Here is a 16,307-nt window from a genome sequence, read left to right as displayed (position 1 = left end):
TTCCTCAGTGGAACAGGCTTCCTCAGGAGGTGGTAAGTTCTGCTTCCCTGGAGTCTTTAAAGCAGAGGCTAGATGGCCATCTGTCAGTAATGCTTATTCTATGACCTTAGGCAGATCATGAGAGGAAGGACACCTTGGCCATCTTCTGGGCATGGAGTAGGGGTCACTGGGGGTGTGGGGGGGAGGTAGTTGTAAATTTCCTGCATTGTGCAGGGGGTTGGACTAGATTACCCTGGTTGTCCCTTCCAACTCTATGATTCTATATATTTTCAGTGCCTTGCTTCTGCTGGATGCCCTTGGTTTTTTTGTCATCAATTTTCTGATTCTTTCAGGTTCAGTAATACGTCTTAGGGATGGCAGAGCACAAGATCTCTCCTGGCCAGCAAGTGGTCGTGGTTTGGGACAGCCACTCTTCCCCCGAGGCCCTCCAGAATTTCGTACAGAATATTCAGGCTGCTGTCGGAGCTGAGGGTCGTGTGTCTGTAGAAAATCTCAACCAGCTACTCCAATGTAAGACCTGAGAAATATTCATTTTGTGCTGGGTAGGCATGTTAAGGCAGTGTGGAATGTTCTGTCTAGGGATTAGTTGATAATGTTCCTTGTGACACTGAAGAAATGCTCACAATTAGCACAGAGAAGCTGGCCAGCAGGAGAGGTTGTGGAGCTCAGTGGACTGGACTGACCAATCCCCTTATACAAGAAATTGCCCTTCCTATCTGTTCCGTTAACAGACGGGGTTACCGCACTTTGTATTCCCAGCGATGTATTTAGAGTTTGAAAATGTTATAAAAACATCGCTTTAAAAGGGTTTTTGGATACCACGGCTTATAAATGGTTGGAAAACATCTTCACAGCTAAAGGGGCCAAACAAAGTGCGAACAGTATTTTTTATAACATTTTCAAACTCTTAATACGTCGCTGGGAATACAAGTGTGGTAACCCCCAGAGTTGCACTAATGTGATGGAAAAGCGGGAGCCCTCTTGCCCTTCCTCCCTATAGCCTCTCTGACCCACATGGCTGTTCACGTGGGTCCTGCAACCCCAGGAATCAACTTTTCCAGGGTCAGAATGGACCACTGGGAAGCAGGGAGGAAGATCCACATTTCCTGCAGCTCCAGGAATCAACTTTCCCAGGATCAGAAAGGACTGCTGGGAGGGGGCAAAGCAGAGAAGATCTGCAACCGTAGGTGCCTTCCACTGATGGATCACTGGATCCAACCTCATGTCTAAGTTTGCAGATAGCACAGTTTGTGCCATATGGCAGTTACATTCTGCTGTACAAAGTGGGCAGGAGAGGAACATAAATGGGTGTAGTGGGTAAGAGTGGTGGACTCTAATCTGGTGAACCAGGTTGGTTCCCCAACTCCTACACGTGAAGCCTGCTGGGTGACCTTGGTCAGTCACAGTTCTCTCCAGACTCTCTCAACCCCACCTACCTCACAAGGTGTCCGTTGTGAGGAGGGGAGGAGAGGGGAAGGCAATTGTAAGCTGGTTTGATTCTCCTTAAAAGGTAGAGAAAATCAGCATATAAAACCAACTCTTCTTCTTTTGTGACGATCCCTGGCCTGCCTGCATAGCATAATCCTGACTTTGGCATGCATGTGCAGGGAGACAGCCAGTACAATGCAGCGCAGACCTGTGCAAAGAGCTCTTGAGCTGCCCAATGGTACAAAAGAGAGCTGGAGGTTTTGTTAGAAAATGAGCTGCAGTGAATCTTTCAAGGGGTGATGCTACCAATGTTTTCCCAAAGCCGTTTTGATTTCTCTCCCAGTTACCAGCATCGTGCGGCCTCATCAGGTATTTCTGTACACACATGAACACATGAAGCTGCCATATACTGAATCAGACCCTTGGTCCATCAAAGTCAGTATTGTCTACTCAGACCGGCAGCAGCTCTCCAGGGTCTCAGGCAGAGGTCTTTCATATCACCTACTTGCCTAGTCCCTTTAACTGGAGATGCCGGGGATTGAACCTGGGACCTTCTGCATGCCAAGCAGAGGCTCTACCACTGAGCCACAGCCCTTCATTATTCAAGTGATTCAGTAATAGGCATATGCAAGGAGAAAGAACATAGAATGCATATATTCTGGACTGGATATGTACACATTTTATCTTTGCAGCATCCCACAAGGAGTCGAGTTTTGATACTGTTCTATCAGGTCTGGTGCCCGGCAGTTTGACAATGCATAGTGCCGAAGTACTGGCTGAAATAGCTCGGATCGTCAAGCCTGGCGGTCGTGTCGTTTTGAAGGAAGTGGTTACAACAGAAACAGGTAAGGAGGAATTGGACCTTATCTGGGGAATTGGACCCTATCTGGGGAAGTGAGCTGTAGCTCACCGAAAGCTCACACCCTGCCAGAAATGTTGTTAGTCTTTAAGGTGCTACTGCACACTTGCTCTTTTCTACCGCTTTGAAGATGGTGCTTCCTGAGCCTAATGAGGACAAACATATGGAACTGAGATGTCAGGGAAACACTCACTTGACCCTAACGGTTATAGTGTGGCAGGGGGTAGACCATCGATGTAAACAAAGAGTGGGCTTTAAGTTCAGCAGCAGCTGAGAATAGGTGGTCAGATGCAAAGATAATGCAGTCCTTTGATAACTGCACAAGCTATTTTAAGTGACAGTTAGGACAAACCCTTTCTGTGCTCTTAGAGAGCTAGTGAGCCTGCTGCTTTTTGACATGGCTTTGTAGTACATTTCTAATCCTGCTCCTGTGAAACACAGTACTGAAGAGCAAGAATCAGGTGATAAACCCACATGGTAACTGGCCTGATAAAACTGCTGGAGAGCTCTTGGGATTCAGCCTTTAGAGACCAACAAGATTTCCAAGGTATAAGATTTTGAGAGTCTCAAAAGCTTATATCATAGAAATCTTGTCGGTCTTTAAGGTGCTACTGGACTTGAATCTTGCCCCTCTGCTGCAAACCAACATGGGTACTCTCCTGGAACTGCCTTTAGATCGTTTGCTGGAAATGCTGAATTACGTTAGTGAGAGCCTGTGAACTGTTCTATTTCCTTAACAGATAGGTCATCTTCTAGTAGTGCCTGAAGGGATTCAGAAGTATCTAAGCGAAGGGCAGGCTCAAGTGTTCCTTCTTTCTGAAATCCTGTTGGGATTTTCAAGTTGTGCACACCCCACCCTCCTCTTAATTATGGGCTTTTCTTTCTCCCTGTCTTACATCTCCTAGGTAACAGCAGGCTCAAGGCAATCACCAAGCTCCCCACAACTCTGACATTCTCTGGGCTGGTAGAAGTAAAGGAGGTATGCAAAAGGAATCTGCAGTGCCTCTTACTACAGTCTTTTTTGGGTGTACATATATTAAGCAGAAGTAGTATTGAAGTGCTTTACTTGTGATTGGGGTTGAATTTCTTTACAAAAAAAACAAATTCACATAATTTATGTTAAAAGTTTATACCAGGGGTGTCAAACATAACTTGAGCACTCTTATCCAGCCCACAAGCTAGCCAAGGCAGCCACCCCTCCTGGCCCAATCTGGGCTGGCAAGACATGGCTCGGCCCCCACCAAGTGACATTTATAGAATCAGAGTTGGAAGGGACCACCAGGGCCATGTAGTCCAACTCCCTGCACAATGCAGGAAATTCACAACTACCTCCCCCCCACACCCCCAGTGACCCCTACTCCATGCCCAGAAGATGGCCAAGGTGCCCTCCCTCTTATGATCTGTCCAAGGTCACAGAATTAGCATTGCTGATAGATGGCCATCTAGCCTCTGCTTAAAGACCTGTAGGGAAGGAGAGCTTACCACCTCCTGAGGAAGCCTGTTCCACTGAGGAACCACTCTGTTAGAAAATTCTTCCTAACGTCTAGATGGAAACTCTTTTGTTTTAATTTCAACCCGTTGGTTCTGGTCCAACCTTCTGGGGCAACAGAAAACAACTCGGCACCATCTTCTACATGACAGCCCTTCAAGTTCTTGAAGATGGTTATCATATCACCTCTCAGTCTTCTCCTCTTCAGGCTAAACATACCCAGCTCCTTCAACCTTATAGGACTTGGTCTCCAGACCCCTCACCATCTTTGTTGCCCTCCTCTGGACACCTTCCATCTTCTTAAATTGCAGTGCCCAATTTAATTTATGTCATCTCCGGCGCTCGTAACAAATGAGTTCGACACCCCTAGTTTTTACTGTGCCTTTTCAGGGATAGTGCAGGGTAGCTAACAGCATGCTTTAAAACCAAGTGTCAGTTATTTTAAAAGGGTCAGTATAAACTTGTGATGTTTCTGCTGGGCAAGTTGGGTCTTTGCCAGGGTGTATTCTGGCTCCGTGTTAACCACTTGCTTTGTCTTGTGTTCCAGTTGCAGAAAGAGCCTTTAACATCCAAACAAACACAGACTATCCAGGAGCAGTTAGGATTGCCGTGCAATGAACTCTTCTTTGTTGAGATAGAAGGCAAGAAGCCCAACTTTGAAGTGGGTTCTTCAAGTCAACTCAGACTTTCTTTTGTCAAGAAACCCATTTTGTCTGGTAAGAGAGAAGTGGGCGGAGGGCTCCCCTCTTCGCAATGTGTGCAGATGCATGCACTGTATAGATCCACCATGATGTAACAGTTTCAGATGAGATCTTGGAAACCTTGGGTTGAAATTCTTGCCATGTAAATGGAGGTCACTGGGTGAGATTGAGTCACACTGGGAGAGAGAGTGACGAAATTACAGGGTTGTTGTGAGGGTAGAGTGGCAGGGACAGAACCATCAATGCCATCCCGCGTTCCTTGGGGAAAGGGTGGAATAAAAATAAAACAGATAAGAATCTGAACTTGCTAAATTCCTCAGTAGGAGGCATAATAAGAGCCTAGGTTATTTCCAAGGTGACCTTAGAAAGCATGGTCCTCTGCTACTCTCTAGTGTACAACATGATGTTGCTCACAGATGGGTGATCTTCTAATGGATTGCCAGCCTGAAAGTGAGCATCTTTTCTGTGCTGCATTATACAAAACAACTTGCAGCAACCCAGTGGACACCATGAGAGCATCTTCTGAACCATAGCAGCACTCGGAGGTTTGGGTGTCTCAGTCTTAGGAAACATTAGGGCCGCTGGCTGCCTTTCAAAGCATACTGGAAGTAAGACGTACCCGGAGATGCAGAGTTCACATGTCCCTTACATGTCAAATGAGAGAGGTGCCGCTGTTTAACTTGTATCTGCAATATATGTCCTTTTGGCTAAGGAACAGAACTTGAGTACAAGATTAAAAAATTTTTTTATATGATATTAATAAAAACAAAACATAAAACAGATTACAAAAAGAACTGAGGTTACTAAAAATGGTATAGAAGGACTCATGCCAAGGTCTCTCTTAGCGATAGCATAACAAACATAATATAAAACATACCATTACTTGGAAAAAAATAAAAAAAATTCAATACTAAGTACCAGAGAAGGCAGTATATGATTGAGTATATCTTATCCGGACTGCTTAGGACCAGAAGTCCGTATTTCGGATCTCTCCGTATTTTGGAATATTTTGGAATTTTTGCATATACATGAGATATCTTGGGGATGGGACCCAAGTCTAAACACAAAATTCATTTATGTTTTGTATATACTTTATCCACATAGCCTGAATGTAATTTTAAATATTTTTAATTTGCATACACTGAACCATCCGTGGCACTGCTGAGGGCCTGTGAGTAATGCCTGTATGTCAGCTCAAAAGGTCCAGTTTCCGGATCAGTCCGGATATCAGATCTCTGGATAAAGGATGCTCAGGCTGTTTATGATAAGTAAATAAATGATACAAATTGCCACACTATTTATATTCGTCCCTGTACGTAGATGGTTTCTCAGGTAGTTTGATTCTTAGGACAGTGGAGAGGAGTCAGCTTAAGTAGCATATTGAGTCCAAGTCACAGAGGGCTTTAAGCTGAAACCGGAGCTCTTCCCCCCACCATTGTTTCCCTCCAGAAAAAGACATTCAGAGGTATATGTAAAAACTCTTATCTTGCCATCAAGTATAATTTGTCCTATCCCCTTTTAAAGCCACCCATGCTAGAGACTGTCACTAATCTGCAGCAGTGAGTTTTGCAAGTTGTGTTTCTTTCTTGCAAAGAAGACTTTTCTTTAGCCTCTGAGCTCTAGTCTTTTGCAAGAGGAAGAAAAAAATAAATTTCCATTGTCTGCAGGCCGTTCAAAAGTTTATGAATGACCATCATCTCTCCTCCCCAGCCCCTTTTAACTGGTATGTTTTCTAAACTGGAAAAGTCCCAAGCTCTGCAACTTCTCCTGATAGGAAAAGTGCTCCAAGCACTTTGACCACTTTCATTGCCCACCCACCCCTCTTTTTTTGGCAGCTTTTCTAGCTCTGATGACCTTTCTGGTTTGTGAAGGCCAGAACTGTACACTGTACCCCATATGTGATCTATACAAGGACATTACGATACTGGCAGGCTTATTTTCAGTTCCTTTCTTTATGCTCCTAGTATGCAGATAGCCTTTTCTATCACTGTCACGCACAGAGTCAATGTTTCCACTGAGCTCTCCACCACAGATGTCCATCCTCCTTATCTCTTGCAGTTTAAACCTCATCAGCATATATGTAAAGTTTTTTTTGGGTGGGGGGAAGCTTCAACGTACCTCACTACGCTTATGTTAATCCAACCACATTTGCCCTGTTGTTGCCTGCTCCGTTTGTTTGGAAAGATCCTCTTGGAGCCGGTTTTGGCCGTCTTGTTTGTTAGGCTGTGTTTGCTACCTGCTAAATTTTTGATATAGTAATCAATGAAATAATTATCTGCTTGGCATGCAGAAGGTCCCAGGTTCAATCTCTGGCATCTCCAGTTAAAGGGACTAGGCAAATAGGTGATGTGAAAGACCTCAGCCTGAGACCCTGGAGAGCCACTGCCAGTCGGAGTAGACAATACTGACTTCGATGCACCAAGGGTCTGATTCGGTATAAGGCAGCTTCATGTGTTCATGTTCTACAATAGATTTTCCGTGGTTACATTTAAAGGAGATTCTCTTTTAACAAGCATAGAGAACAACTTAACTTCAACACAGTGAAAATACCCCAAGAATAATAGTAGTTTTACCTCTTTTCCTTTTTTTCTGGTTGCTACTGCATGAACTGTGCTATTAACTACTGCCATAGTTTCCCCCACACACACACACACAATTGCTCCTTATTCTCTTGTCTCCAGAAAAACCAGCTGTGGATCCCACTGCCGCAAAGCTCTGGACTCTTTCCGCCAATGATATGAATGATGAGGACTCTGTAAGTGTGAAAAGAATTCTATATGTATTTATTTACTTACTTTATTTATAGTCTATCTTTCTCTCATACTCAAGGCGGATTACAAAAAATTAAACATGATGCAATAGAAACAGTGCAAGATGTACTGTTAAAATGCAAAAAGATTGGGATTGCAGCCTTGGAAAGCAGTGCAATAAAAACTGTTGAAGATGTGACATATAAACAGCGCAGTAACTGGACTGCAGAAGCTAGAAAGCAATGCAGTAAGAACAAGATACTCAAATAAACAGTGCAATATACAGCCCTGTTCTCTTTATAATAGTGCCCTCGTGAACAGTTGCATTTTTCTACAACCCTATTTCCCTTTATAGAGATGCTCTCCTGAACAATTCTAGTTTACATGTTTTATGAAAGAAATACGGGAGGGGGGGGAAGTCCCCCTAAAGCAAGGAATATATTTCAGATACACTCTTAAGTAACCAGGGGACTTTTTAGTAAAACATGCAGAAAGAAAAAGGTCTGCTGTTTCCTTGTGAAATGGAAATAGTTGTCATATAGACACTAATGTTTCAGTTTCATCTCCTTAACTTCATGGCTCTTAGGATCTACTAGATTCAGATGAGCTGCTGGATACTGAGGATTTGAAGAAGCCAGATCCTGCTTCCCTGAAAGCCCCTTCCTGCAAGGAATCTGGAAAGAGGAAAGCCTGTAAGAACTGGTGAGTTCCAAGATCTGTGAGGATGCTGACCCACAGTTTGAATTTTGAGCTTGACTTTGAATGTTGGGTGTTGTGTATGGTCCTTCAGAGGTCACTGATCTTGGGGTGTGTTAGTCTTCTGGAGTGAGATGACACCTAGAACAGGAACAGAAGTTCCAAGTGCTGGAAATGAAATCGAGTTGCACGTGTCTCTCAAGTGTAGATGTTCATCCTCTCCATTTTAAATTTTGACCTTAGTATTAATTGTTAAGGTTAAGTAAAGTGTGATGTGCTGTCATGTTGCTTCCAATTTATGATGACTGTATGAATTAATGACCTCCAAAACGTCCTATAACTAGCATCCTTGCTCATGTCTTGTATACCGAAGGCCATGGGTGCTTTTATTGAGTCAGTCCATCTCATCTTAGGTCTTCCTCTTTCCCTACTGCCTTCAGCTTCTCCTAGCTTTATTGTCTGTTCTGGTGGGGCTTGTCTTCTCATGATGACCAAAGTACGATAGCCTCAGTTTAGTCATTTTAGCTAATCAGGAAATAGAGTTTCTAATGAAACGAGTGTATTTAACATTCATGGCAGGGTTTTAAGAAACAAGAAGGTATGTTAGACGGAAATAAAGAGTTGAAAAGCTATACAAAACAGATTTGATTATTATATGTCTGTTATTAAGATGGGCTTTAGAAAACGGCTATTAGCGGAAGTTTAAGTATGTAACAGCTTCAAGGACATAGAAGATGCATAGAATAGAGAAGAAGCAATATGAGGGTAGATTATTGATTATACTTATATCTGTGATCCGTTCCCCAGCGTGCATGTGCATTCTTTTAAAAAACTTCAACAAGGTGTAGGAAAGGATGCAATACCGAGACTCGTGCTGCAGTCCTACCAACATGGGCCTTAACTTCAGATTAAATATAGCAATGGGTCGGTTTGAATGCAAGGAGCCCTGTGGTGCAGAGTGGTAAGCTGCAGTACTGCAGTCCAAGATCTGCACACAACCTGAGTTCGATCCCGACGGGAGTCAGTTTCAGGTAGCCGGCTCGAGGTTGACTCAGCCTTCCATCCTTCCGAGGTCAGTATAATGAGTACCCAGCTTGCTGGGAGTAAAGGGAAGATGACTGGGGAAGGCACTGGCAAACCAAACAAAGTCTGCTTAGTAAATGTCAGGATGTGATGTCACCCCATGGGTCAGGAATGACCTGGTGCTCACACAGCAAGATGGGTACTCAAGCTGGGATCGAACTCAGGTTGTGAGCAGAGCTTTTGACTGCAGTACTGCATCTTACCACTCTGCCCCACGGGGCTCGAGGTATCCTCTGTACAAGCTATCAATAGTAGTCCCACACCTCTTTGCATTGGAAGCTGCCTGGTAAATAGGTACTCTGACCAACAGACCTGTATATTCCTGTTTCTTCTGTAGCACATGTGGCCTTGCCGAAGAGCTAGAGAAGGAGAAGAAGAACCTGGCGCCAAAATCTGCTTGTGGAAGTGTAAGGATGTACATTCACAAAACTTCTCAGATGGTTTTTTTTTTTTTTTTAAATCTAGGAGTGTTTAGGATTTAATGCCAGCTGCATACGATCGTTACACATGTTCATGTCTATTCATTATATTTGTTACATCCCCACTCCTCCACATGAGCGGCGGACTCTAATCTGGCGAACCGGGTTAGTTTCCTAGCTCCTACACATGAAGCCTGCTGGGCGACCTTGGGCTAGTCACAGTTCTCTCTGAACTCTCTTAGCCCCCAGCTACCTCACAAGGTGTCTGTTGTGGGGAGAGGAAAGAAGGTGATTGTAAGCCAGTTTGAGACTCCTTAAAGGTAGAGAAAACAGGGGAATAAAAACCAACCCTTCTTCTTCTACATGCTTGTATGTGGTGAAAAATACACACCTATGTATTCGTTACAAGTGACATGGAGTTTGCTACATGGAAGTGAGATTCTGTGTAGGAAATGGCCACATGTGGAGTGACAGCAGTGCAGAAAATGATGCTGCTGCATCCCCTTTACAAGTCTTGGCTGTCTCCACGTAATATGCGTTCTTTCCTCAATAGCCCTTGGCTGACTTAGCCTTGGTTTGGCCTAAGAGTTGCCCTAATTTATAAATCAAACCAGCAGTGGCCGTCTCACTAATGCAGGGGTTCCTAATCCTGTGCTGCCTGTGGGCAGTTTTAGGAATTTGGAGAACAGGTCCCGGGTGTCACCACAGAATGGTCCTGTCATGAGGGCGGGGCCAATTGCAGAGCATTGGGAGGCTCAACAAGACATCAAGAATCAAAGCATCCTCCTCCGACGGAGGCAGGTGTTTCCAAAGTTTGCTCCCAACAGACAAAGACAGGCAATTTGGAAGCCCCTCCTGCTTCAGTGAGAGATGCCAGGATTGGCTCTTTGCAGTGGGGAAGAAGCAAGTGGAAACCAGGAAGCATGTGAGTGGGTACCATATTGGAGATCGCTGAGCTATTGTGGGGTTTTGTGTTCTTTTTTTCCCTGGTGGAGTTAGCACTCCTGGAGGTGTCCAAGCAGCGAGTAGAGAATTTTGCCTCCCATAGGAGTTGGCTGTGCTTCTGGCATCCCTTGAGTCTAAACTGACACTCGGAAGCTGAACAATGAAAAGTCTAATCGATGTGTTTTAACAAAGTTTGGGAGTGATATACAATGCAAGCCCCTCTCTGCTTTAAAACCAGTGTAACTGTGCTGCTTTTCTCTGGAGGGAAGCTGACAGCATCTTGTCTCCTCTCCGCAGTGTTACCTGGGGGATGCATTCCGCTGTGCCAGCTGCCCTTACCTGGGCATGCCAGCCTTCAAACCCGGGGAGAAGATCCTCCTGAATGAGAACAATCTACACGATGCCTGAGAGGGGGGACGATGCCGAAGCCTCCTTCGGGCCCGCGGGTGTCGGGCGGCTTTTGGGCTCCTTGATCTGCCAGCAAAACTCCAGACACAACGGGACTTCGCAGGGGGGGCATTCGAAAGCCAGCCCAATGGCTGTGCGCTAAAAAAAGGGGGACGATTTGAATTCCAGACTGTCTTCCATGTAGCAGATACGTCTTCAACATACACTTGTGAGCATTAGTGGTTCTTAATACCAAGGCACTGGCCGTCAAGATGCACCCACTAGGCATCAGGGCTGTCTGTCTGTACCGATAGTTGACCCTGTATTCACCCGAGACCTCCAGGGAAGCACCAGGTTTTGCCACGCCTTGCTGAGCCGCCATTCCAGGATTTGTGTGTGTTTGTGTATGCCAAATGCAGAACTGCAAAAGCATCATTAGAAAGTGGGTGGGGGGTGATTGTACAGTTAGAACCTCACAATGTGTGAGCATATTTTCGCTCAGCATTCCCTCCTGCTGACACAATAGGAGGACCCGGAATTAAAGTTGTGAAAAGAGCTCTTTGACTCCCGTCCGTCACTTCAGGAATGTATTCCATCCCCCTTTCGTTGAGGTTGTGATTTGACTTGCGAAACAGCTGCAAAAGGGACTGCATAGGGAACCTTACTGACAATAATGTCGTGGTGATGAGCTTTTGAAGGACCAACAGAGCAATCCTGTGCAGACTTAACTCTGGGATAAAAATTGGGAAAAGAGCCCATGGTGCCAAGGAAGTAAGAGTGTTTCATTGTTCAGGTATTGTCCTTCATTTGCACCATTGGCTCTTTGGCTGATTTTTTATCTCTGTGATTGTTGCAGCCCTTTTTTTTCTGAACCAGGCGTGTTGAAATCAACAGGCTTAGGCCAGAGTAATTCTCTGTAGGATTTATGCTGTAAAAATAATAATAATTACCCCCCGTTATCTTAAGCAAGGTGGCTAACCAAGATGGTTGCTTGGCATTGGTGGTGGTGTTGGCAATCAGCTGCTGTCCCTGAGGACTTCCTGCTGGCGGCTTCATGGTTAGTGTGTGTGTATGTATATATATATGGATTCCTTGCAGTGGGTGAGGGGTGGGGTTAAGTTGTCCTCTTTTGTTGCAAAGAAAGGGATTGTTCATTTTAAAATTTTGCTTAGCATGGCTCAGTTGCAATGAACAAAATCACCAAATATTGCTGTCAAGAGAAATGTAGTAATTGAAGCTTCTGTTCGCTACGCCCCCCCATCACAGTTACTAATTAAGAAATCAATTAGGAAATAATTATGCCCCACAGAGAATCAGAGGATGCCCTAAACGAGAGGCTGCGGGGAATTAAAAAGGGAGGCGGAGAGGGCAATCTCTCCCCTTCTTTAAAGCCTCTTTTCTGTTTTAAAACAGTCTCTGATTCTTCTCAGTTGGGTGTGATTCCCTCATGGTTTTCGATCGTACCTGAATGCATTCTCAGATAGTTCCCTTGGGGGCTGGGGGGGTTGGGAGAGTCTTCCATTTTTGTGCTTCTTTTGGCTGCACTGTTAATTTGTTGCTGCATTTGTGCAGTTGCAAGCACCTTTAACAATGCTATAAAGGAATACTTAGCTCCTCCTTTCCAGGTGAAGGGTTGCTCCTGGTATGCCCGGACACCTGCAGAGTGGGGATGTGATTGGGAAATTGGGACGCTCTGAAGGCACCAACAGGATTTAAAGGGGCAGTGACATTCCCCCATCTCAAGAGCTTTTTGCCAGTCCACACATGGACTCTTAGTGTGCGGCTGCATTTGAAGCGCAAGACCACAGAATTCTGACCACATCAGCCACACCCATCGTGACCAGACCACGGCAATTCCAGAATAAATGCTTGTGTGAAAACAGTTTTGGATGCTCTAATGGAGGTCCTCTAATGGAGATGTTCTCTCATCTTGCCTGCCGTTCCTCCATGGACATGCAAGGGTGTTGGCAGGATGCTCCATCCGCCGGAGCTCAAAGGGGACCTCTGTTAACTGTACTGGGGCTTCATTTTGCATTGTGATAAAGAGGCAGCAGGTAAAGAGTCAATAGAAACCCAATGAGGTCGTGTTACTGAGAATAGGTTTTTCAGAGCAACAAATGAATGTCTTGTTACCCCATCTCTGGTGTAGGTATTATCTGCGAAAATGGGCAGCTAGCAGAACACCATCTCAGGCTGCATGCCCAGGTGGCATAAAAGAGGGGACATGAGGCAACTGACCTGTGATAGTCCATAATAATAACATGGCGAAGGGCTAGAGAATAATAAAAAGGAACATGGCATCTAAATCCCCAAGTAACCTCAGTGGTGCAGAACACGATGCCTACAGTGACTCAGTTTATAGAGCATTTGCTTGGCATGCAGAAGGTCCCAGTTTCAATCCCCATCATCTCCAGTTAAAAGGACCAGGCACGTAGGTGATGTGAAAGACCTCTCACTGAGACCCTGGAGAGCCGCTGCCGGTCTGAGTAGACAATACTGACTTTGATGGACCAAGGGTCTGATTCAGTATAGGCAGCTTCATGTGTACCCTACAGTACATTGTTTATGGGTACATGTCTGGAGCCTGCCGAAAAGCCAGTCTGGCCATTCCCTGTTGAGCCTTGGATTCTCGGGGGAAGGGCCCCCTATTTGTATGGGAAGCGCAGAGACGGTGTTTAAGCTGTTTTCCCCAGCACCATTCTCCCAAGCTGAAATAGCCACAGGGAGGAATGCTTTTTGCCCATTGGAACCAGCACATGAAAGTTTCCTCAATGGGGTCAATGCTGGTCCAGCTGCATTGGGAGAGGCAGTTTGTGACAGCGTGCTTTGTCCTTAAACGGGGCTCACCTTCAAAAATCTGGGTAACTAAAAAGGCTGCTTGCTGTCTCAAGGCTAAAAAACACCCCCTTTCTTGGAATGTCAATCTGAACATTTTTTCTAAGGGTTAATCAGCTACAAATGCAATTGAAGGACAAGGACAATGCACTTTGGGAGAGGTTGCCTTTAGTCCTGGGGAACTGGGAATCAGATGTCTATCATATTTGGGTCCTTTTGCCCCCCACATCTGGCCAAATCAATCTGAGCGCCATACTTTCCAAGAATACATTTTGTGTGTGTTTGATTCTGCAGAACAAAGTGCCAAATCTGAGCGGGGATGCAGGTTTTTTATTTCCTGAGAAGCTCAACTTCAATTTCAAAAAGAAGTTTCTAGCCCTTAAGTTTCTGAGAGAATGGTTACAATCTGCTGAATATAACAAAAATACAGAACCACCTGTGCCAGTAATACTGACAAGTGGTCTCCAAAGAAGCTGCGTTTAACCTCTGTGTTTTACAAGGCATTCTCAGCTGGCTGGCTGCAGATCTCAACCGCATTGTTTTGGGTCTACAATTTATGAACCTTGTACAGTATTATTTTATCTGCAGTAGTAATTATAACAACTGACCACAAGGTGGTGCTGAAACTCTGGGACTTCACCTTTCTCCTCCGCCTATTAATCCAGGAAACTGAAGTAATGCAAAAGATGATGATGCCTGGTTATGTTTATGGAGTCAGAAAAACCAGCCCGTGTAAACTTGGGAAACGAAAAGAACTTCTGTGTTAACTAGGAACGTATTCCTTATAACATCAGAATATTTGTTCCTTTAGATCAGTATTGTTTTTTGTGACAGGAAGTGGATCTTCAGCATCAGGCAGGAAGAAGTCTTTCTAAACACCTGTTACCCAAAATTCTTTAGCAGGAGAGGCCTACAATTGAAACCTTATGTGTGCAACACAGGTATTCTGTCACTGAGCCTCAGCTCCCAGAGAATGTGAGCTCCAACAGGGATTCAACCTGCCATGTAAAACAAGCAAGCCCCAACTGCCGGTTCAAGATGATGAAGAAGAAGAGATGGTTTTTATATACCGACTTTCTCTACCACTTAAGGAAGACTCAAACCGGCTTGCAATCACCTTCCCTTCCCCTCCCCATAACAGACTCCCTGTGAGGTGGGGAGGGGGCTGAGAGAGCTCTAAGAGAGTTGTGACTAGCCCAAGGTCACCCAGCTGGCTTCGTGTGTAGGAGTGGGGAAACAAACCCAGTTCACCAGATTAGCCTCCGCCGCTCACGTGGAGGAGTGGGGAATCAAACCCGGTTCTCCAGATCAGACTCCACCACTCCAAACCGCCGCTCTTAACCACCACACCACGCTGGCTCTCGGGACAAAGACTTGGCACTATTCAAAGGCTGTCCGTGTTGTGGTTTCTGATGATCACTGCCCGATCTTGGGCCTCAGCATGTCTAGCCAGGGAGACAGCTAAGAAATCTCAGTTGCTCAGAAGAAAAGCCACACAGAACCCATACAGAAAAAGAGTGCCAGCGGGCTCACGAAGACTGCGACGGGGCTTCGAAAATAGGACTTGGCCCAAAATGGGGAAGCGGCATCATTTTGTTCTCATTCTTCAACAGCAACATCTCAGGCAGGGCAGTACCACACACACACACAGGTTCATTTCCCAAAATATACACAATTTATTTACAGTGATGTCAGGTGCATTGGTTGTTGTTTTTTTAATACATAACTTTACTCCAACATTTAAACGTTTCTGCGATAACAAATGGAGGGGGAAGAAATCACAAAGTCAGAAGAAATGCACCTCTTTGCAATGACTTGCATTGGAATGTCTTTTTAAAAACAGTTTACAAAATCATTAAGGCACGCTTGTAGGAATGTGCACACATGGTTAGAAAAGCCAGGACCCAAAACCTATGGGGTATTCTGTCTACATGGAGAGGAGAAGGCAAGAAATAGAATATAAGGTTCATTTGGCTTGTTTAAAAAAATTTTAAGCTGCAGAAACAAAAGTATCTTGTGGTCCTGCGGCCCAGTGATCACAGTCCTTCCCTCATCTAGCTTTAATATCCTAGATCCCAAGAGAGAGAAAAGATACCCTGGTAGAACTTGGCAGGATATCAAGTGAATTCGAGCTTGTGTTTGGTCGGGGGGGGGGGGGGTAATGATTCCACTGGTGTTGGAGCAAGACCCTTCCAGAAGCCAGTATGGGTAGCTAACTGCAAAATCCATTCCCAAACAATGGAAATACTATTCCAGAAAAAGGCTGGCTTGGGAGCTTTCATGCAAGTTAGCAAAACGCCATGTGCGTGGAACCGTACTCCACCACTTCAGTTTAACAGGTCATCGACGTACTAACTTCTGCACACCACAGACTTACTAGAACAATCATTCTCTGTCCTGAACAGGGACAAGTCTTTCATGAATAGGGAAAGTCTTGGCGCCTTTTTCCAAAAGGAAATTGCTGAAGTTCTTTGGGAGCCAGAATGACAATTAAACGGGTATAAAAACTGATGGTGTAAGATGCTCGCAGAGATAAGTTAAAGCAAAAGGGAAGCCTGATTCCAAACTCCTCTTTGAAAGCGCATACCTACTCAATTGCTGGTCCATGCTATCAGGGTTCAACCCAGTTCCTTTTCTCCCCAAAATGTCTCCATCTACTCTAGCGTTGACCTCCCAAGGTAGTTGGTTCGCTACCTTGTGAAGCAGGAGGTGGGA

The 16,307-nt window shown here is 45.0% G+C and overlaps 1 protein-coding gene across 1 annotated transcript; it reads left to right on the top strand.

Annotated features, from left to right (window-relative positions):
* Nucleotides 1-335: 335 nt before the first annotated feature.
* On the top strand, nucleotides 336-10,779 carry CIAPIN1 (cytokine induced apoptosis inhibitor 1). Its single transcript, XM_056862729.1, has 9 exons — nucleotides 336-510; nucleotides 2,121-2,273; nucleotides 2,963-2,965; nucleotides 3,193-3,266; nucleotides 4,324-4,492; nucleotides 7,159-7,232; nucleotides 7,814-7,929; nucleotides 9,344-9,413; nucleotides 10,668-10,779. The coding sequence occupies exons 1-9, from the start codon at nucleotides 354-356 to the stop codon at nucleotides 10,776-10,778; spliced, it is 927 nt and encodes a 308-aa protein (XP_056718707.1). The 5' UTR covers nucleotides 336-353; the 3' UTR covers nucleotide 10,779.
* The last annotated feature ends 5,528 nt before the right edge of the window (nucleotides 10,780-16,307 follow it).

Source organism: Euleptes europaea, chromosome 17 (assembly GCF_029931775.1).
Source record: "Euleptes europaea isolate rEulEur1 chromosome 17, rEulEur1.hap1, whole genome shotgun sequence".
In the NCBI taxonomy this organism is placed as follows: Eukaryota; Metazoa; Chordata; class Lepidosauria; order Squamata; family Sphaerodactylidae; genus Euleptes; species Euleptes europaea.
The sequence above is the reverse complement of the archived record's forward strand: the minus strand, read 5'-3'. Positions and strand labels throughout refer to the sequence as shown.